The sequence below is a fragment of the Magallana gigas genome, chromosome 4 (assembly GCF_963853765.1).
Source record: "Magallana gigas chromosome 4, xbMagGiga1.1, whole genome shotgun sequence".
NCBI classification, from domain to species: Eukaryota; Metazoa; Mollusca; class Bivalvia; order Ostreida; family Ostreidae; genus Magallana; species Magallana gigas.
The window spans coordinates 54,700,091-54,722,651 of record NC_088856.1 but is presented as its reverse complement, the minus strand read 5'-3'; the positions used below and the strand labels follow the sequence as shown (position 1 = coordinate 54,722,651).

The 22,561-nt window shown below is 36.1% G+C and overlaps 1 protein-coding gene across 2 annotated transcripts; it reads right to left on the bottom strand.

Moving 5' to 3' along the window:
* Nucleotides 1–502: 502 nt before the first annotated feature.
* Nucleotides 503–5,953, bottom strand: LOC117683189 (tripartite motif-containing protein 2-like). 2 transcript variants are annotated; one of them, XM_066083069.1, is made up of 3 exons: nt 5,833–5,953; nt 5,176–5,265; nt 503–2,385 (listed from the first exon to the last, which is right to left on the bottom strand). In XM_066083069.1, exon 3 carries the CDS (start codon nt 2,360–2,362, stop codon nt 707–709), a length of 1,656 nt encoding a protein of 551 aa, XP_065939141.1. In that variant the 5' UTR covers nt 2,363–2,385; nt 5,176–5,265; nt 5,833–5,953; the 3' UTR covers nt 503–706. The 2 variants fall into 2 exon arrangements, with proteins under 2 accessions (XP_065939141.1, XP_065939140.1); XM_066083068.1 differs by lacking the exon at nt 5,833–5,953 and having other exon boundaries at nt 5,176–5,698.
* Between the last annotated feature and the right edge of the window lie 16,608 nt (nt 5,954–22,561).

Genomic DNA, 22,561 nt, shown 5'->3' with positions numbered 1-22,561 from the left:
GCTTACAGGGTATGGCTAAAATAAATCATTGATCCATAACCTAACAAGATTGCTCACTTCTTCGATGGGACCTGGCCATTGACAAAGGGGATGTTTTTTTCATCTCAGATGCAACAATCAGCATTGCTTCAAAATAGTCTTAGAATTAAATGTTACAGAGTTTAAAATTTCCAACTGATAATACAAACATTCAGACATTTTGCTCCATCCAATTAAATCTGAAAATCCAATTTATTTTTTTATATTTAACGCAAATATTTAATTTGTAATAAAACAACAAAATCCCTTTGATTAGGTAATAAAAATAATTAAAACAAGATCACATAGTTGTATACAAATCATTTATTATACACAATGATATACTCGTCCAACAGAATGACATAAATTAAATGGTTTTTTTTTCACATTCACTTGTTCTCATTCTTAATGTTCATTTAACAGAATGTTTGATTGTATTCTTTTCAACTTTTAATGACAAGCATAATTTATATATACATAATCACTGCACAAAAACAATGAGTTTGTTACGATTTACATAGAGAAACTAAACAATAGTATTGTTGCTATGTAAAGAATATATGAGGGTGTTTATCTATTAACATAAACCAATTATATAATACAGATAATTAACTGTTATACACAAACAAGTATAATATATACAGTCAGTTTGGCAACATGTAATACATATAAACTGCTGTGTAATGTTCTAGACATATTGTATTTTCTTCACTTTACCTGTGTACTCAGCCACAAAGAGGTTGTCTCTGGTGTCCACACATAAACCACATGGAGCCTGTAAATGACAGTTGTCAATGTAGCGGAGGAACTGTCCGTCCTGATCCAGGATGTGGATACGGTCGTTGTTACAGTCTGCTGTCAGGATGCGACCCTGGCTGTCTGTTGTGATGCCGAGTGGACTAAATGATTCCTTGGTAGTAGAGATAGGACCAGTGTAGGTAAACCGGAGTTTCCCGGCCTGATTGACCACCACTACTGCACGGGCGCCAATGTCTGACACACAGATATCTAGGTTCCTGTTCTCACTGATGTATTTAATGCCATAAGATGAATAGAGAGGTAGTCCTTTGTCGTCGTACTTAATACTGTGTTTTTCTGTGGAGCCAGAGTAACACACAACTTTTGTTTGCATATAATCATCACTGTACATGACAACCAGGAGGTCACCAGAGGAGGTACTACAGACACCGCGAGGTTTCCACCCCTGTAGTCTGATCACTGTCTGTATCTGTGTATTCTTCACTATGTTCACAGTTCTATCATTGTCATCAGTATAAACTAGATCCCCACTCCTTGTCACTGCTATGTCCTCTGGATAGTTCCCTGACTTGGTTTTGACTGACTTCACTAGTTCCCCACGGAAGTTGTAAAGTCTCATGATGTTGTCATTACAACCACACGTCCACATCTCCTCATCACTCAGACAGGACACACTGTATAATGGTTTACACTCGGTGTTTATCTGTGTGATGATCCGTGGTACATCAATGAGCGGTCTGTCCGGGGGAGAGGACTCAGCACTGGGAGTTTCCATGGTGTAGCCATGTTCTTCTGTTTTGATAGATGATGCTGACAGAGAACCAAACTGTTGATAAAGCTGTTCTTTGTTGATCTTCTGAGGGGTAAAACTTAGTAAGGACACTGTGAGATTAGGAGGCAATCTTCTGAATTCATCATTCTTGGATTTGTAGGCAGAGACACGGCTGACATCATTGGAGTCCAGTAACGTCTTCAGTTCAGTAATGGTCTGTGTGATTTCAGAAATGGTGTGTTTAATTTCATCTTCCTGTTTGTCTAAGACAGCCAGGTGTTTGGTGTCCGTTTCCTCCACGTTAGATTTCATGTTTCTGATAATGATGTTTATTTCTCTGTGCAAGTCTTCTCCATGTTTGTCGATTTCTGTTGTTAATTTCTGGGAGTTTTCATTCAGAGCAGATTTCTGGACTGGGATAATGGATGCAATCTCTTGGTATTTAAGATAAATGGATTTCTCTAGTTCTTGTAAATCTTTTTGAATTATTTCTTTCTTCTTGTCCATGGTTTTAGTTATTTCAATAAATTGATGGCCACTGTGTTCTTCAGAGGAAAGACATGTTGTACAAATAGGAATGTCACATTGTTTACAGTAAAGTTCACATATTTCTGAGGGATGTTTTTGACACTTTGGAGTATATCCCCTCTTTTTAAATGGTACCACTTTGTGTTCTTTGGATTGATCAGATAAATGGTCCCCCTCACAGGCTTTACACAGATATTTGTTACAAATGACACAGTACATAGGGGGGGCCGGGGTCTCACAGAGATGACACCGTAACACATCCTGAAGGCTGTACTCAGGGTCCATGGTCAGACACTTTTATTCATGTTCTGAAAAATCAAACAAAAAGTGGTTTAATTATATAAACAATAAAACTTACATGTAATAAGTGAGATGAGTTCAGAAAAAGTCTTAACAGAAAATTTTCTATCATCTTGCTTCAAATAATAACACAATTGTTTAAGGAGAAAATACATTATCCTTTTATTTAAACTTTATAAATTTGAAGCACTGAATCTCTTTTGAAACTCAACTTCATTATTGAAAGGCAGATTTATATAAGGAATCATTCTTTGAGTATTATGAGAAGATAATTTCGGTCGGGGCGTGATCAAATCCAATAAAGCCCGAAGGGCTTTATGATAGACCGATGAAATTATCATTTCATAATATTCAAAGAATGATTCCTTATTACTTATATTTATATAATTTTAAGCCATCATACGATTATATATTTAAATATAAATAAGCAAACCCTGCTGGCGCCTCGATTTGGCGTCATTTGTATTATGGGTTATATAGTACAAAATTGATACATAGTTTTATCAAGACACGAGAAAATGTAAATATATGAATATGAGTTCTAAAAAGTGCATTAATTTTGTCTTCATAAAAATCTCATAATAGATAATTGCTTTTAAAACTTACTACATGTACTGCATCAAACAAATTCAAACAATCTTTACTATTAAAATATATTGTACACATATATTTGTTGGCGTTTTTTTTTTTAATTTAATTGTTGTAAATTTTGTTACCATATTTCATTATATTAATTCTAAATACGGTAGTAGCATATTTAAAAAAGATATATTTTTGTATAAATTTTTAAATAGAGTTTTCATTAGTTACTAATAAATATTCCATTCCTTTACAGTTCAGATTTTATTTTAATAAACAAGAGGCCAATCGGCCTTGATGGTCACCTGCATGAGTACCACATACAAACTTGTCAAAGTCTCATATATATATGTATTTAGTGAAGTTTCATTCTGGAGTAGAAAATTTATAATATTGTACAGACCACCTCCCTGCCTGAAATCTTTCAAAAAGGACAATGAAACCTATAACTTTTGCGAAAAACTTACAATTATAATAGAGTGCATGACCTGATATTGAAAAGATGCAAGATTCTGATATTAAAAAATTTCCCCATATTTGTAAACTTTCAGGATATGTTTTATGTGCATATGTTTTCACAGATAAACTGAACTATTTCCAAATGGTTTTACAATGTCTTAAGTTAACTTAGATAGACAGCTTCATTCTTTCTCTTTTTTAGATATGTGAATTTGCTTATTTCTTTCATAGAAATTCCTGAGCAGAATAAAATAATAAGACAAATTTATAACCCCACCTCAGCCATAACCCTTGCCTTACATGTATATGTAGGTGACATAATATATCATTAAAGATGACAGCTTAAAGTTTTTTTTCTAAATATGCAGTCAGTTTTTATTTTGTGTCAGCAGATGTTTTTTTTTTTAAACATTATATATATTAACACTAACTGACCATTTTGGCCACACCCTGCATTAAGAACCTCTACCCTATACACTAAATGAGTGTTTTGGCCCCGCCCTAGATTCAAATCCCTTCACTTGGAGACATGAAATTAAAAAAAAAAATGATAGATGGCTTTTTTCCTTCTTTATGATAATGCAGTCAGCTTTTATTCAGTATCAGCAGAAGTAAAGTCTAAAAGAAGACTATTTTCTTAAACATTTAAATGCTTGAACACTATATGACTATTTTGGCCCTGCTCTAGAGTCAGAACCCCTACCTGGGGGGACATGAAATTTATGATTTTCATTGTGGGCTTCCTGTTCTAAAAAAATTCTATACTCAGTTTTCCTTACAGGTGAGTGGGAGTAGAGAAAATAATTTTTAAACATTATATGCTTTTACACTAAACATCCACTTAGGCCCTACAGTCAAAACCCATACTCCAGGGGACATGAAATTTATAATTTTAATTATAATTACTAAGTCAGTTTTTCATACAGATGTGTGAGAGTAGAGAAGAAGAATTTAAAACACAATATGCATTAACTCTATATGGCCATAGTGCCGCCTCCTCCCCCCACCTACGGGTTGAACTTCTGACCCAGGGGCCATGAGCTTCACAATTTAGGCAGAGGAGTTCATGAGTAACCATGCATTTAGTTTTTTCCCCATATGTGTTGGAGCTAGTATAAAGAAGAATATTTTCTAAGATTTAATACATTTTCACTATATGGCTATATATTGGCCCCGTTCTAGGACCCAAACTTCTGACCAGGGGTCAAGAATTTCACAATTTAGTTTTAACAAAATTAATATACCGTTTATATATACATGTATGAGATAATATATAAGAGGAAGATTTTCTAAGATGTAATACATTTTTATTATATGGTCATTTTCGCCCCACCCTAAAGTCTGAACCCCTGACCCAGGGACAATGAATTTCAAAATTTTGGTAGAGGGTGTTATGTATTATTTAACATCATAACCATGCATTTCCTTCATACATGTATGTATCGGTGTAGAAAAGATTTTTAAAATTTGTTAATTTATTGTTAATTTAATGCAGACATGCAGTGTCATGCAGGCATTACGGTCGACACACACAGTCTGATGACGAATGAAGACCAACTGCAATTGGTCACCTGAGTGACCTAAAAAATGCTACAGGTTGCTGTTTTTGTCCATTTTTGTTATTCAAACAAAAAATCTGTTCATATTTTCTTCATTAATTTTCAATTAAAGTAAGCTGATACATTTCAGCAATATTCATTGATATAGAACATTTATACTCAATGGAAACAAATTAAACGCATTTAACGAACTATACACACCTTTATAAAGGCCTTTAACTCAAAATGGCGACATATCTTTAATGTTTACCATTTGTTTACACTTCCTTGTTGATGGTTCTCCCTGGCAGCCTGTAAAAATCACGTGATTGGTTTAAATAAAACTTCCGGGTAACCCCAAAACGAGATTCAATACATCATGCGCTGATCGGGGTGGGGGGTGGGGTGGGGTCCGAAACATCCCCTCTTTTCGTTTTTTTTTTCATTTCTTAGTTTACATAGTGAAATTACCGAAAATATCCACATGCGCCTGTTTTAGACAGGAGGTCTATTTTCTATACACATTAGAATACCTCCTGTATGAAACAAGCATTAAGCGCTGCCAAAAAATATCCCTCGTACCCCCCCCCCCCCCGGATCCGCGCATGATACTTTGTGCTACATATAATTGATTGTTAAAGGACAGTAAAGATAATCTAATTCATCTTAGTTAAATTGAAAAGGTTAATGAGTATCATGATAAACATGTACTAGCCGACAGACATGAAGTCTGGCTTATGAACTTCAACATTGACATATCAGAATTGATGTTATAATATGTGTGTGATCGGAAGAACACTTATGTGACTCCAATCTTATGAGTTGGTATATAAAATTAAACTCCCTGATGTGTAGGTCTCTATATCTCTTCTTCCAGACCTAGTTTTTCTCCGACTTCATCACGTCTACTGTCGTCTGTTCTGTCTGTCTGTTGACTGGTCCTCTGTCTCTATATAGGAACTGGGTGGTTTCGCCCTCGTTACACGCGTGCTCTGAGATGTTTCGCCCCTGATTAAATACAAGTAATAGCGAGCGCAGCTCGCCGGCGCGCAGCCCCGGCGCGAAGCGAGCTCTACCGGCAAGGCGTGTGTGAATAGAAAATTCTGTAGCGTTTCTATTTTCTCAACGTTTCTCCTTTTTAAAGAATAAGTCTGCGTGGTTCTCACAATTTTAATAAAAGGTAATAATCCAAGAAACATATGTATAAATTCATTCAAAACTTGTGCAATTCTAACCTACTACTCTGCTAGATAAAACCACCCGCACTGAACTTCAGCCAATCTCCCTTTATATATAACGTCTCTAAAATAACTCCTCAATCACGTGCATAATTCACTCCTAATAATAAAATCAACTCCTCTCTTTAAAATAACTCCTTACTATGTTTCATAACAAATAACAAATACAATTTAGGTCAGAGATGAGGAGTTAATATCAATTAGTAAACAAAGTTCATACGTTAAAGAAAGAAATAAACTAGATAAAATTAAAATGAATAATATAACTTTGCTTCACTCCCCCCTGCACAAGTTTTGACTCCGACAAAACAATAATAAACATTGATAAACAAAACAAAACAAAATATTATACAATTACTAAAAATAGTCTGATATATATACATATATATATATATACATATATGCAAAATGTCACTCGGGATTTGAATTCCGTCTCTTTAATTCCGCTAGAAAAATTGAAATTTCCTCCAAAGTTCTTTGCGCTAAAATGTTCGCACTTTCTCTATCTAAGTTTGCGCAAACATTAATGTCCATCGTTCTTTGTTCATTGATCACCTCACCATCTTTTATAACCGAAACACTGGTCATACTTAGTTCGACTGATCGTGTCACAACAACCTCACGAGTATCTTCGTACACTTCCTGCTGATCGTCTTCTTCTTCATCTGATATCATGATGAAATCCATAGATTTTTCATCGTTAGAATAAGCAATAGTGTCACTGTCTTGATTAAAGTCATCTTCATTCTCATCTGACGAAATGTCACTGTAATCCGGGTTTTTAATAATTCTGTCGTTAAAATCCATGATTTTTGGAATAAACAGTTAAAAACACAAATCAAAATCATTTATCAGCTGTTCATCGTAATCATAATGTCTATTGTGAAAATGTCTGCGCAGATTTTCTCTTCGCTTAAAAACTTTATCACAAAACATGCACTGAAATAAGTTTACATTTTCTTTGTGTTGATGGTTGAAATGTCTTTTAAAATTATCCAATCTGGTAAAAACAATTCCACATTTATCACATAATACAGTCTTCATAATATCTTTTTGGCTTGCGAATGACTCTTCCCCGCATAGTTTTCTTAGGCATACCCACGGTCTGTTGATCACGTGGTTGGTCAGTTCGAGGAGGATCTTGAATTGGAATACACAACTTCGGGTTTGTCTTTGGCGCGTTAGCTTTTCCCACGCGCGGTGTTTCGGCGGCATCTTTTGAATTTGAGGAGGGATCCAGCTCAGGCGTGTTGACAGTTTTGCTCGGCATCTCTTTGAATTTGAGGAGGTGCTTCAGTTTTAACTCTGCTGTTTTTCGTATCTGGAATGATTTTATATTGTCAGCATGGACAATGACGGGATTAGATTTTCTCGAATGTCTAATTTCAAACAACACATCACTTAATTTTTTCGTAATAATCCATGGTCCAGTCCAGTTTCGAGCTAATTTAAGTTTTGTGCCAACAATTTGTTTGGGCTGAAATCTCCGTACAATATCACCTTCATTATAAGTTTTTCGCACAGCTGTTTTATCATAATGTCTCTTTTGTCTGCACACTGCTCCCGAAGTTCTCTCTCTAGCGAATTTATGTACAAGCTCCAAATTTTTGCACAAATTTTTCACATATTTTGTTTCCGATATTTTCTCTCCTTTTCCGATTTCCAGAGATTCCGTTTGTAAATCTACGGGTATAGTCATCTCCGAACCAAACATCATGCGAAAAGGCGTAATTCCAGTCGTTTCGTGAACTGATGAGTTATATGCCATCACAACACAATCAATATAATCGTCCCAGTCAGTTTGTTTCACATTTATATACTTAGACAACATATCTTTAATTGTTCGATTGAGTCGTTCTACCATTCCGTCAGATCTTGGATGGAATGCAGTTGTTCTTGTTTTCGCTATGTCAAACATAGAGCACAAATGTTTAAATACTAAACTTTCAAACTGTACACCTTGATCACTGTGAAATTCGTATGGGCATCCGTATCTTTTTATCCAGCCCCGGAAAAATACATTAGCTATCGTTTTTGCTTCCATATTTGGTATTGGAAATGTTTCCGCAAATTTACTGAAATAATCCGATATAACTATAATGTACACATTATCATTTGCGGTTTTAGGAAATGGTCCTGCTATATCTGCTGCAACTCTTTCAAATCTTCCACCAACGGTATAGGTTTCCATATAATGTCGTCTTTTTCTTCCAGGATTTTTCCGTTCTTCACATACTTCACAGGACTTCACATAATCACGAACAGTTTGTCTCATCCCCGGCCAATAATATGATGAAAATGAAGCTCTTTGCTGCGTTCTGTAAATTCCCATATGTCCTGAGGTAGGCGCATCGTGTAAATACCACATCACATCCTCGCGAAGTCTATTCGGAGTACAAATACGCAGTCTATTTTCATCTTTTTCTGTCCAAAGAATACACAAAACATCATTATGAATTCGTAACAATTCCCAACGTGCATGCCAAAATTTACACTCTGGGTGTAAATGTGAAATGTCCTGGTACGAGGGTTTGTCTTTTCCCATTTTAAGCAACTTTAAAATAGGAAATATTCCGTCATCATTCTCTTGTGCCTTACGTATGTTCTCGTACGATAACTCGTTTACTGGCATCTCAACACTTATGGCTCGCTTTGGTCTATTTTCCGTGCGTCCTTTCTTCTTGCTTTTTACTTCAGAACAATGGTCCTCACTAAATAAATTCACAATATTACAAATTATATTTTCTTGGTCACATATTCCACTTTCACTGATATCTTTCCTTAGTTCGTGTATATGCGATTGCTGCTTTCCATCATAAATGTCACTTAATTTTCGATTGCACTGTCTACAAACTTCTTCACTGTCGTTTGCATAATTTGACGGTAAACGCGATAAAGCGTCTGCATTACTGTGACGTTTTCCCGGTCGGTGAATAATTTTGAAATCAAACGCCGATAACTGCTGTAACCACCGACACACTTGGCCATCTGGATCTCTAAACCTATGTAACCAGGTTAAGGAACCGTGATCAGTACGTAAAATAAATTCCCGTCCAAGAAGATAATGCTTAAAATGTTTTATAAAAAAAACAACAGCCAACATTTCTTTTCTCGTTACACAGTAGTTTTTCTCATGGGAATTCAAAGTTCGGCTGGCATACTGCATCACTTTTTCTTCACCATTTTGAATTTGTGACAAAACACAACCAATCGCATCATTACTAGCATCTGTATCTAGCACAAATGGTCCACCATCTACATCTGGATATCCAAGTATAGGAGAATGTATAAGCTTATCTCGAAGTTCGTGAAAAGCATGATCACATTCCGGCGTCCAGTTCCATACTCAATTTTTCTTAGTTAAAGCATGAAGGCACTTAGCTGTTTCTGCAAATCCTTTGACAAACTTCCGGTAATATGACATAATTCCTAAAAATCTTCGTAAATCTGTTACGTTTTTAGGAATTCGTATGTTCCTAATTGCTTCTATTTTCTTCGGGTCTGTGTGCACACCATATCTTGAAACTACATGTCCCAGAAATTCTACTTCCTGTCTGAAGAAAAAGCATTTCGATGGCTTTAATTTAAGGTTTGCTGAGTCCAGTCTGTCACAAACTTGATTAAGATTTTCTAAATGTTCTTGAAAACTTTTTCCAAACACAATAATGTCATCAAGATATAAAACAGCAATGTTCCACTGTAATCCACAAAGAGCTTTTTCTATTATCCTTTGGAATGTCGCCGGGGCGTTGCACAACCCAAACGGCATGACGCTATATTGGTAAAGTCCTCCTCTGGGAGTCGCAAATGCTGTTTTCTCCTTATCTCTCTCCGACATCGGTACTTGATGATACGCCATGTTTAAGTCTAGGGAGGTAAACCACATCGATCCAACTAAAGCGTCCAAGTTGTCATCTATTCTTGGTATTGGATATGCGTCTTTTATCGTTCTCGAATTGAGTCTCCGATAATCCACACATACGCGCCATGTTTTGTCTTTCTTTTGCATCAAAACAAGCTGAGATGACCACGGACTATGGGATTTTTCTATTATTCCCAAGTCCTCCAATTTCTGAATCTCATTATTCAGAATATCACGCTTAAATAAAGGCATGTTCCGCGATGCCTCCTTAAAAGGTCGTTCGTCATTCAGAACAATATGATGTTCTCCTAAAGTTGTCTGTCCTAAGCGTCCATTAGGATCAGCAAATGTAGCAACGCGTTTCTGCAGAAACTTCTTAAATAAACTTGCCTCTTGATCAGAGAGGTAAATCCGACCTTTTTCATACACAGGAATTAAATGAGCAGGTAATTCCTTTGGATTCTTTTCCTCCACTAAATGAACTTCCTCTGAATTCAGGCGTTCACTATTAGAAACTTTAATAACAGGAGAAAATATTGCTATTCTAGCATTGCGTTTTACTGTCACTACTGCTCTTCCCAGATTAAACAATCTTAAATATCCGTTAAATGTTCTTGCGTTTAACAGAGTTCTTGCAACCAGCAACTTATGTTTATGCAGAAACTCTGATAACACAACTGGTATTCCTTCACTGTTCTCCGGGTAAGTGAATTCCGTTTGGATAACAACTTCGTGTCCTGGTGGCACAGAAATGTCCTGACTTGCTATTATCCAGTTGGTACGTCTAAGACAAGCATTATTACCAGGAACTTTAACAAACAATCCCCCATTCTCATGATCCCAATTACATCTAAAATATGAATAAAAATCTGCTCCTAATAAATTCTGAGAAACTCTACCAACGAATACCCTTAAATCCGTTTCAAAATCATCAAAGTTTAACGTCATATGCGCTATTCCTAGTACATATAAATCTTGGCCACTTGCAGTCACAAACTTCTTTCTAGCTGGCTCCAGCACTGGTCGATTTTCTGGAGGAATTTTATTAAATATATCTTCTGTTATGAAGGTATTTTTCGCTCCAGTGTCTACCTTCCACGTAACAAATGTACCTTGTATCAGTCCATCAACGTAGAATCCTCTCTTGTTTTTACTTGCATTTATTTTATAACAAGATGGGAAATCTTCAGATTCTTCTGTCACATCTCTTCCATTTTCATTATCAACGAGTTTGTCATTAGTTGTGGTTCTTTGATAATTAGAAGATGAAGAATCGTTATCAGAATTAGCACCAGGCCAGTCTACGTAGCATGGCCTACTGCCTCGGCGGCGCGTCTTTTCCCTGGGGAACTGCTCCGCCATTCTCCCTCCTTGCAACTGAATTTGTACTAGGACATTGATTTCTCAAATGACTTAATGATCCACAGGTATAACATCTCTTTCTGGTGTTATAATTCTTTCCATTTTGATAACTTTTATCAATTCCATGGGATAGTTGTTTTGGGTTGACTGTGTAGATATCCCTTCTAACTGTCTTAGAATTTTTCAATGACCGTTCCTCGCCTACCCGAATACACTCTTCTTGCATGGCTGATGTAACTGCCTCCTGAATTGTTTTCGGCCTCGTCCTCTTAACTGACACATCTCTTCCATTTTCATTATCAACGAGTTTGTCATTAGTTGTGGTTCTTTGATAATTAGAAGATGAAGAATCGTTATCAGAATTAGCACCAGGCCAGTCTACGTAGCATGGCCTACTGCCTCGGCGGCGCGTCTTTTCCCTGGGGAACTGCTCCGCCATTCTCCCTCCTTGCAACTGAATTTGTACTAGGACATTGATTTCTCAAATGACTTAATGATCCACAGGTATAACATCTCTTTCTGGTGTTATAATTCTTTCCATTTTGATAACTTTTATCAATTCCATGGGATAGTTGTTTTGGGTTGACTGTGTAGATATCCCTTCTAACTGTCTTAGAATTTTTCAATGACCGTTCCTCGCCTACCCGAATACACTCTTCTTGCATGGCTGATGTAACTGCCTCCTGAATTGTTTTCGGCCTCGTCCTCTTAACTGACATTCGGAACTCCTCATTTTCAGAACAGTTATCCAGAAACGTTTTTAAACTGTTTTCATCGACGCATGCTCTGTTTCCAGGATAAGCTCTTCTGAATAAATCTTCAATCGCTTGTCCATAATCTCTAAATGTCTCATTAACGTGTTTTCGGCGTAATTTTGCTTCAGCAATGTAACTATCCTTCAGAGCTGTATATCCAAATCTCTGATTTAAAGCTTCTGTCAAATGCTGATAATTGCCCATGGTGTTGTCTGGAAGTCCTTAAGCATATGTCTCTGCTTGGCCACGTAAAGTAGTTAACAGCACACCCCTCTTTCTTTGTACAGTCCACTGATTTAAATTAGCAACGTTCTCAAAATATCTGAAGAATTCAGTCCAGGTAGTCGATCCATCTCCGGAAAATGTCCTTTTGACTGGAATGTTGACACTACTTTCAGTCTGGTTAGTAACTTCTGGAGTTGCCAGAAAATCACTTCTACCTCTTGGAGTCGCACCCCGCACGGAACGTTGTCGATATCCTCCACCTGATCTTCCAGTTGATTTCCAGCATTTATACACTACACTAATTAATATCACAAAAGTAATCGCAAACATTAACACAATGATCAGTTCTCGTGTAGCCCACATTACTATTCCTCCAGGAAAGAACTGGTAGGCAACATACAACAGAGTTGTAAAAATAGGAATCACTCCGAACCAAAATCCTATTAGTTGTCCCCATCCTGTTGAATTGCTCACATATGCGGTACCTTCGGTTGTTGCTAGTTCTGTTTCTACACAGGGGGTATTCAAATCTTCTCTGTACATCGGACACACAGGAGAATCAACTTCATTGAATTCCGTTAACAAGTTCCGACGCACGGCAGTACGCGGTGAAGATTGCGGAATATTTGTTGTTCCTCGAGGCGTAGTCATCATGTCACTATTTTCTGGTTGCATATGCAACAAACAAAGTAAAACAACATGTGTCACTAAAACAGCACTTACAAAAATATCCAGCTTGCTAAGTTCTACTACTATTCAAACAACTAAATCTAGAAGAATTCACAGAAAGCTTATCGGTACGCCACACGTGTTTCTGTAAATGCTTTAATTCTGCAGCCACAGAACGGACATTTGTAAAATTCACTTTTCTTTCCGATTGCTGTAATAATGTAGTGACGATTCTCGTTGGTCTTGAACATAACAAAACAATTGGGACACTCTCGTCGGTCACTTACGTTAATTTGTCCAAGGAGAATAAAATTTCCATTTTCTACAATGTCATAATAGTTCACAAATCTTTGTCGTCCTTGATAATCCATCACTATGCACTATGCATTAATAAATCCCTCCAAAAATAATAATAATTCCACACGTCAAAAGTTAATCAAATTATATAAAAATTTTCACTTTAATCCATAATTACCAATATTAAAATTGTATCCCACCGCTGCCACCACTTGTAGCGTTTCTATTTTCTCAACGTTTCTCCTTTTTAAAGAATAAGTCTGCGTGGTTCTCACAATTTTAATAAAAGGTAATAATCCAAGAAACATATGTATAAATTCATTCAAAACTTGTGCAATTCTAACCTACTACTCTGCTAGATAAAACCACCCGCACTGAACTTCAGCCAATCTCCCTTTATATATAACGTCTCTAAAATAACTCCTCAATCACGTGCATAATTCACTCCTAATAATAAAATCAACTCCTCTCTTTAAAATAACTCCTCACTATGTTTCAACAAATACAATTTAGGTCAGAGATGAGGAGTTAATATCAATTAGTAAACAAAGTTCATACGTTAAAGAAAGAAATAAACTAGATAAAATTAAAATGAATAATATAACTTTGCTTCACTTCGGACTATATAGTTGCACATTCATTCAACGGATTTTTTTGGCGTCAGTAAATCGGACCAGTAATGCATCGTTTTAATCGTCCCAGTAGTTCCCTGTAATCATGGCAATTTTTATCACTTCACACTCTCACGAGAATCAGCAAGACAAATTTAGACAGTAAAAACAATAACGATGTAAGCGACATACAGTCAATGTTACCTCTAAAGTTCACCTCAGTACACTTTCAATCAAAAATAATCGTGTGACGTCACAAACGTTTACACATTGATCCGATATATTTTTTCGGAGTCAGTAAATTTTGACCCACAATTCATAGTACCAATGGTTTCCAACCTCACGTTCCAACATCACGTTCTCCCGAGAATCAAAGTAAAACCTTTGAAAAGCTTATAAGATGTGTAATTTTAAGAACATCATGCTTTTTAAGTAAATAAAACAGTATACTTGGCATACTTTTATTTCTCAGGGGAGTTTTAAAGAGTAAGACGACACTTAACCAACGTCAGCTTTGACGTCACAATAAGCACTGATAAGGGGAAATTATTCTAATTGAAGTTATTGTAAATCTGCTGAAATGACCAAAATCCTCTTAAAATCTTGCAAAGGCTAAGATAAGGAACAGCTGACGAATAAGGACATTTCTTCAGATACAGGAAACAGTTGTAAATTGCACTAATTTGGATGAATGCTCACAAATATTTTATTCACTATAATTACGGTAATTTCCTGAAACGTAACGTTATACGTAGCAGCGCCCTTTTTTAGTTTAAACAATATTTATTCATTATAGATTCAAGTACATTTACATGATGATAAATTACAATAGTAAGATCGGGAAACAAGCCATAGGGCTTATATTAATCCCTCTCTTGCATACACTGCAGAAATGAGAGGTGTGGAATGAAATGTAAGTACAAGGAACAAAATAGGAAAATGTGTCAAAAGTCAAAGTTGGAAACACGTTTTATAAGGTAATGAAAAAAGTCAACAAAATAAAATATCATGAAAAGAATATTACAATATATTCGTTGGTTAAACACCAGAACAGAAATATAGTATACATAGTCGCGTGTTAATGTTCAAACACAGCCATACAAAAAAGAAAAAGTGGCTTTATTTCTTACACCAGTTATGTGTACGTTTTCAGTAAAATTTTAACTCAATACATGCTAACACATCATAGAGATACCGTAGGATTTTTCCGATTTCCATTAATTATTGTCATAAATATAAATATAAGTGGTGGGAATAAGATAAACAGGCAACCCGGAAAAAAGGTATTATTATTGTACAACATTCTACGTGATATTATGATTGCTGAATCTTTTACTCTCAAGTATAAATCTTTGTACGGTGTGAAAAATTTGTTCATTTTCTACAATACTTAGATAATTAGATCCGTAGAGTAGTAAGTTAGGGTCTGTAGAATTTGCAAGTGTGTTTATTGTTATATTTCGTATTGTAGCATATTTTGGACAATGCAAAAGGTAATGATCAGTGTTTTCTACTGACCCACACGAACAAAAAGGGGATGGACAAAGGTTTCTATTGAACATATAAAGATTTAAAGTACTACATTCTAAACGTAGTTGAGAGTGGAGTATTTGACCTATGCGAGACCCTATATGATAGTATTCGGGAACAGTTATCTTGTTTTTGTTTAGATATTTTTTGAAGCTTAGTATGGAAGGATTGTTCTGTACATTGCTTGGTATTGTGTTCCAAAGTCGTATGGTGTTGGGAAGAAAAGAGTCGTAATATAGCTTAGTTCTTGCGTAGATTTCTCGTATTGAGTTAGTGCTTCGTGTATTATGTGATTCATTGGAGAGTAGCTGAGTCTGCAAAAGGTTTAATAGATAATTGGGAACTTTGCCGTGAAACATTTTAAACAAAAGAATAAGCCGATGGTCTTCCCGACGCTTAGATAAAGGAACCCAGCCTGTTTCTTTGTATAGGAGAGTTTTGGAGGCAAGTTTATTACCCCCTGTCACAATTCGCGCCGCTTCAAGCTGAATGTTCTCGATTTTTAAACTAAGATATTCTGGTATATTATCCCAAATAATATCGGCATATTCCAGGACTGGTCTAATAAAGGAGAAGTACAATTTTTGAAGACTATTTCTATCTAGTATATATTTTACCTTGCGCATTAGGCCCAATTTCGCGTATGCTTTAGATAGAATTTCATTGATATGCAAGTTCCACGATAGATTGCTACTTATAGTTACTCCGAGGTGTTTATGCGATTCTACATCTTTGAGATGGACATCGTCGAATATTAATGAGGGATGAAAAGGTTTCTTTAGTTTAAGGGAAATAGTCATACATTCCGTTTTGTTAGGATTGAAGGATACCAGCCATTTTTTCGACCACTCGTTTATTTTTTCAAGGTCAGAGTTTAGTAAAGTTCCGGACGTAAATGGATTTTCAACAGTTATGTAAACTGAAGTGTCGTCGGCAAAAAGTTTGATGTTGCATTCGATATCAACCACTAGGTCGTTTATGAAAATAAGGAAGAGGAGTGGACCTAGAATGCTACCTTGTGGAACTCCTGCTTTGACATTCATAAATTCTGATCGAGATCCGTTAATAACAACACATTGTTTTCTATCATGGAGATAACTGCGGAACCAAAGTAATAAGTTTCCTCGTATACCTATTTTTTCAAGTTTATACAATAGACCTTTATGCCAAACCTTATCAAAAGCTTTACTGATATCAAAAAATACCACTCTGATCTCTTTGCCTTGATCAATAGCCCGATAAAAGTCGTTTGTTATACATAGTAATTGATTTATTGTGGAATCATTTGGACGGAATCCAGATTGTTGTGGAATTAATATGTTATTAGAATGAAGATAATTATATATGTGCTTAAAGATGCATCTTTCCATACACTTTCCAAGTACACTTAACAATGAGATGGGTCTGTAATTACTCGCAATATTAGCTGATCCTTTTTTAAATACTGGGACAACATTTGAAGTTTTCCATAGACTCGGGAAGGATGAGTTTTGAAGGGAAAGGTTGAAGAGTTTAGTAAGAGGATATGTAAGTTCTGATGGAGCTTGTTTGAGAAGCATTGGATTTAGGTTATCAGGGCCGGTAGCTTTGCTAGTATTTAACATTTGTGAAGTGTCCTTAACATCTTGAGAAGAAATAACGATTCTATCGATAGTGCTCTGCGAAGTAATATTTGGGTTATCTGGTAGATCAGTATTTTCGTCATTGACTTGTGACTGTAGACAAAAATATGTATTGAATATAGTTGATTTTTCAAAATCGTCGCTTGTCGGTGTACTATTTTCATTTAATTTGATAGGAGGATAAGAAGATTTGTTAAGTTTTTTAATATTACTAACTCTTTTCAATAATGACCACCATTCTTTTTGAGACAGGTTTTTTGATTTGATTTGGTTTGCTAGTTTTAAGTAGTATGTTTGTCTTGCATTCCTTACTTTGTTTACACATTCATTTCTAGCTTTTCTGAACTTAACCCAGTCTGCTGGAGATTTCGTTTTTTTTGCTTTTTTGTGCAATCGTTTGCGTTGCCTTATTGCTTTGCGGACTGTATTGTGCAGCCACGGGGGGTCGCTAGGGCGATAAGTGATTACCTTATTTGGTATATTTGCTGACGCAGAATCTAGTATTTTATTTGTAATTTCATTACAGACTTGATTTATATCATCCCAAATTATACTATCCCAATCTTGATTTTGCAAGCTGGTTTTATAATCATTAAAATTTGTTTCAGCAAACGACCAAATTTTCCTTGTGAATGTCCTTGTGTATGATTTGGGAAGTTTTAAAACACAATATACAGGACAGTGGTAGCGTGTAGTGCTAGGAAGTACATTTTCACCCACCCCAAAGAAATCAATCTTTTCCGTATCGTTTACGATTAACAAATCCAATATGGTTTCGGAATTTTCCGTAAAATGTGTTGAATTTGAGATTAATTGAGTCATTCCTATGTCTTTAATAATGCCACTAATTTTGCAATTTTTTGAGTTGCGGAGATTGTCATTAAAATCGCCCGTGATTAGTACATTTTCTATGTTTGTGTTTTTGGCTTTTTCCATAGAATATGCAATTAGATTCCATTTTTCCCTATCGGCATTCGGTGGACGGTAAAAAGTTCCAATAAGAAATTTTTTCTTGTAAATTAAGCATTCGACCCAGATGCATTCGATTTGGTTAACTTCTAGATCTGTTCGGCGTTTACATATTATATTACTATTTACATATATCATCACACCACCATATCTATCGTCTCGTCTATCGCGCCTAAATGGCTCTTGGAAGCCTTGGATCATTAGAGTTTCAGAAGTTGTATTATTGTCTAACCAAGTTTCGTTTAACGTAATAATGTCGAATCCCCCAAATTCTGCTTGAATTATATCAAGCTTGTTACATATACTTTGAACATTGAGGTGTATTAGAGTAACTGATTTCTCTAGGTATGCATCAAGAGAGTCTAGAGAGCTGTCGTTGTCATGGTCTATCACTGGGGGGCCTGGATTTTGTTCAATGTCGCCGCAAAGTAAAAGTAAAATATAGATAGTTATTGATATTATTGTCATTGTCCATGTGAGTGATGATGTATATTTATGTGGGGGCATGTTAAGGCGGGAGTCGTAGTATTTCGATTCGTTGTTTGATTTTGCTGAGTTTTGGTTATTACGTAGCATTATGGTCGTGTGTGTAGGTAATATGCATAATATTAATATGATTAGTGATATTGATTTTGGCCCAAACTTAAGTAGTAGGTTGACCATCAAAATAGTAAGCAAATTAATATACTCATTATTCTTTTTAGCACCGTTGTATAACCCTGTCCGGATCCTGTGTGTGACACTATTTACTGGCATGGTTTAGGTAGTTGGCGTGAAAAATACATATAACAATAAAAAAGGGGGGTTACACAGGATCCAGAGCTGACAAAAACGGAAAAGTAATACAAATTTGATATGTAGAACAGTGACTTCACTTAAGGTTGATACTCTAGGTTTCTTTTGTGTTTCCAACTCAATATATAACCAAAGGAAAAATAAAATAAGGAAAATATGTACATTCAAATCAAAAGTAAACATTTATTTACTTTTGAGTGCTGTAATGAAGGGTTTGACTATAGACAAAGGATTTTGTTTGTAATAACTGTAACAAATTTATGAAAAACTTAGAATTTGTCAAGAGTTAGTAATGAATACGATTTGAACACATACATTAATGCTTTTCACAATATAATATCATGAGTGGATCTTAGGATCCAAAAATACCAAGATTTTTACAACGATCATGTGCGTGGCAATTCATGTGCGTTAGTTCACCATGAGAAGGATTTAACCGTCCGCTGTTTGTCGTCCTCCAATATGAGCAAGGAAATTGCTCATGTCTTTCGGGTTAAGGATCTTGTGTTTGCGGTCGTGAAAATCGATAACGAAGATTTTTCCGTCCCAAACGAATGTTGATTTGGCTTGTCTGGTTTTAACGAGTTGCCTAGCCTCGTAGGCTTGCTTATTTCGGTTTTTAGTAAGGTCTTGGTTTATGGCGACCTTGTCCATGCCCGTAACGTTTCTGAGGTCTTTGCTCGACTTGAGGAGGCGATGACGTAGCTCGTAATTTTTGATACGGGCAATGATTTGCCTTGGTTTTGCCGGATTTTTTGGTCCCACCCGGTGGGACACCTCAATGTCCGTCTGCTTTAGGGGAACGTCGAGTTTCTGGGCGATGTCCAACAATACTTGGTCGGTATCCTCACACTCCTCTGATACGCCGGAGACCCTGACACAACTGCGTCTGCTGTACATTTCTAGGTTGTCAATCTCGTGCTTCAGAGCTTCATTTTCGTTTTGCAATGAAATCATTTGATCTTTTAACGGTTCTATAGCGTTGTTTAGCTCTGTAACCAAGAGACCCTTGACAGCTACTGCTATTCGTTGTACATCGATGTCTGTTAGTACCGATTGTTGGGACTGCTGCTGAGGCACACCCACCCCCACCCCGTTTGTGTTTGGTGGAGAGGACAGAAATGTCCCGGGATGTACCATGTGGGCGAGGTGTGGATGGTAGGGTGACATTGGTGTAAAGGAGCCCTGAGGAACTTGGTTGGGGTCCTGCATGGATCCGTGCAGTGACATGGCTGGGGTTATGTTCATATGTTCTTTCGTTTTTTTGTGCAAGTGAGTTGTGCTTGGTGACGGTTCAGAGTCAGAGGAGCGGAATTCCGATCGTTTTCGTTTTGGTTGTTGCTCGAGTTTATACATACATATGATACACAAAAACTACACAAAGAAGGTTCACAGTACACTTTTGTTTTGTTTTGGTTCGCTATACGCTTGGCTGGGCACTGTTGTTCGAGTTTATCTTCACCCAAAAACCATGTTATACATACTACACTTGGACATATAAATCTACATTCGGAACGTCCAGAGGATTAGTAATGATATGTATCTTTCTTCAATTATGTCTTCAACTTAAGACATAATCAAAACAAGTTAAGGACAGCGACCAAGGGTATAAACAATGAAACAGTGAAAAGCGTGCGTGCGGGGGTGAGCGTAGACTCACCTGGCTAAGAAAGTATTACAGGTGTTCGGGTAGAATACACTATAAATTCCATGCGAATCTTCGAATGTATGTCCATTAAACACAGTCAATGCAAAATTCACCCTTCACTATTAGGCACAAATGAGTAAAACTTACATATTTCTAATTTTCTCAGTCCGTTGAATATCCCACTCTCATCTGTCTAGCGCATGCTCCCTTTTTTAAAGGGGGTGGGTGGGCGGATGGCAGCCTCATCCAAAAAATCTTTGCAAGCAAAAAGAAAAATAAATCATGAAAATTCTAATCCTTCAGCTCTTTAGCAGTTCAATGGTTTCTTTATTTTCACTTCCATTTATTACATGCGGGGGGGGGGGGGGGGACAACACCATGTTCTTTTAACATGATAAGCAAATATTTTTAAGCGTAAATTAAAAATAAAATTAAACATTAATTATTTTTTTTTAAGTGGAGGGGCAAATCCATGGTAAGTCGATTTTCTATGTATAAATTGACAAAAATGAAAAAAAATTTTAGCATGGGGGGAGCTCTATGATGAGTCAAGTTTTATATGTAAGTTTAAGAAAAAATGTCTACTGCAAAAAAAGGGGGAAATCAATCAATCAATCATAATCACAATCACTTTAAAAGAGGAGATGCAGTGCAATGAATATTTATATATTAAAATCTTTATTATTTAACAACATTGTATCTGAGATTAAACTATTGTTCTACATATAAATAAATAAATTATAACAAATCTTATAATTAAACTATGAATAATGAAAATTTACTGAAAAATAGGTATGTTTTATTTTTTGGCATTCAAATTTCACGTTGTTAATTTTATTTTATTAATTTATTATAATTCATTGTTTGATCACATGCTGTGCTCGCCCCAACGGTCGCACCGTAAAACATATTAAATCATGTAAATAATTGAAGCATAGATAGGTTTTATCCGATTACCTGCAATTATATCTTTAAGAATCCGTAATGTACTATCAAATTATGGATTTTTTCAAATAGACAAACCAAGAATTTAGTTTATTTTGCGACATTTTTTTGTCAATCTGAGTCTTGCAATAATATATTTGATACGTGTACCAGTAAATGTTGCAACATATAACGTTAGTTATAAATGCCCCATCCAGGCACGTAGCATCGGGGGTGGGGGTGGGGTAGAGGGGATGCAGGAAACAGCTAAGTATGATCAATAGCAGGCACGTAGCATCGGGAGGGGGGGGGGGAGCAGCCACTTTTTCACGCAGCAAAGATTTTTCTTAAATTTACATTGAATTTACATGGAGTTGGCCCCCCACTTTTCTGTGACCCTGTACAAATTAAATTGAAAATAAAGATTTAAGTGAAAAGTATACCCCCCCCCCCCCAACGTATTAGGATTTTCAGGATTTTGGTAACATCCCCCCTTTTTTTATACCCCCCCCCCCTTTTGGGCTTTTTTTGGATGAGTCTGCTGCGCCCCCCCCCCCCAACACACACAAACACACACTTTCAAAAACGATGCTACGTGCCTGTACTCTATAATTAAAATTACATCCTTCACGCAACCGTATTTGACAGGAGCGTGAAGGATATAATTTTAATTAGATTGTGAATGCTCACTCAAAAGTTATTTCGTCAGTTAGTCTTTATATATATTTTAGATCGTTAATCTTTCATGTGCTGATCAAACAACATCCTGACATGCTATAGGCAGACATTAAATGCGGTTAAAACCTCTCGGGACACAATATTTATAAAAATGTGATTGAATTCTTTTACTAAATAAATCGTATAATAATATATTCTTTTTGTAGTTTATACAATATATTTTATAGTGCATGGAGCATAAATTGTGCAATTCATGACTACCATCCCCAGGGGCCATAATGTTTTGGGGTAAACTTGAAATTTTACAATTCATATTTTTTTTTAACAAAATCTTCTTTGTCAACTGTTGGACAATCAGTGGATAAACAAGCACATGCTGATGATAAATGAGGAGGCTTCTACCAAGTTATGGCTACAGGGTCG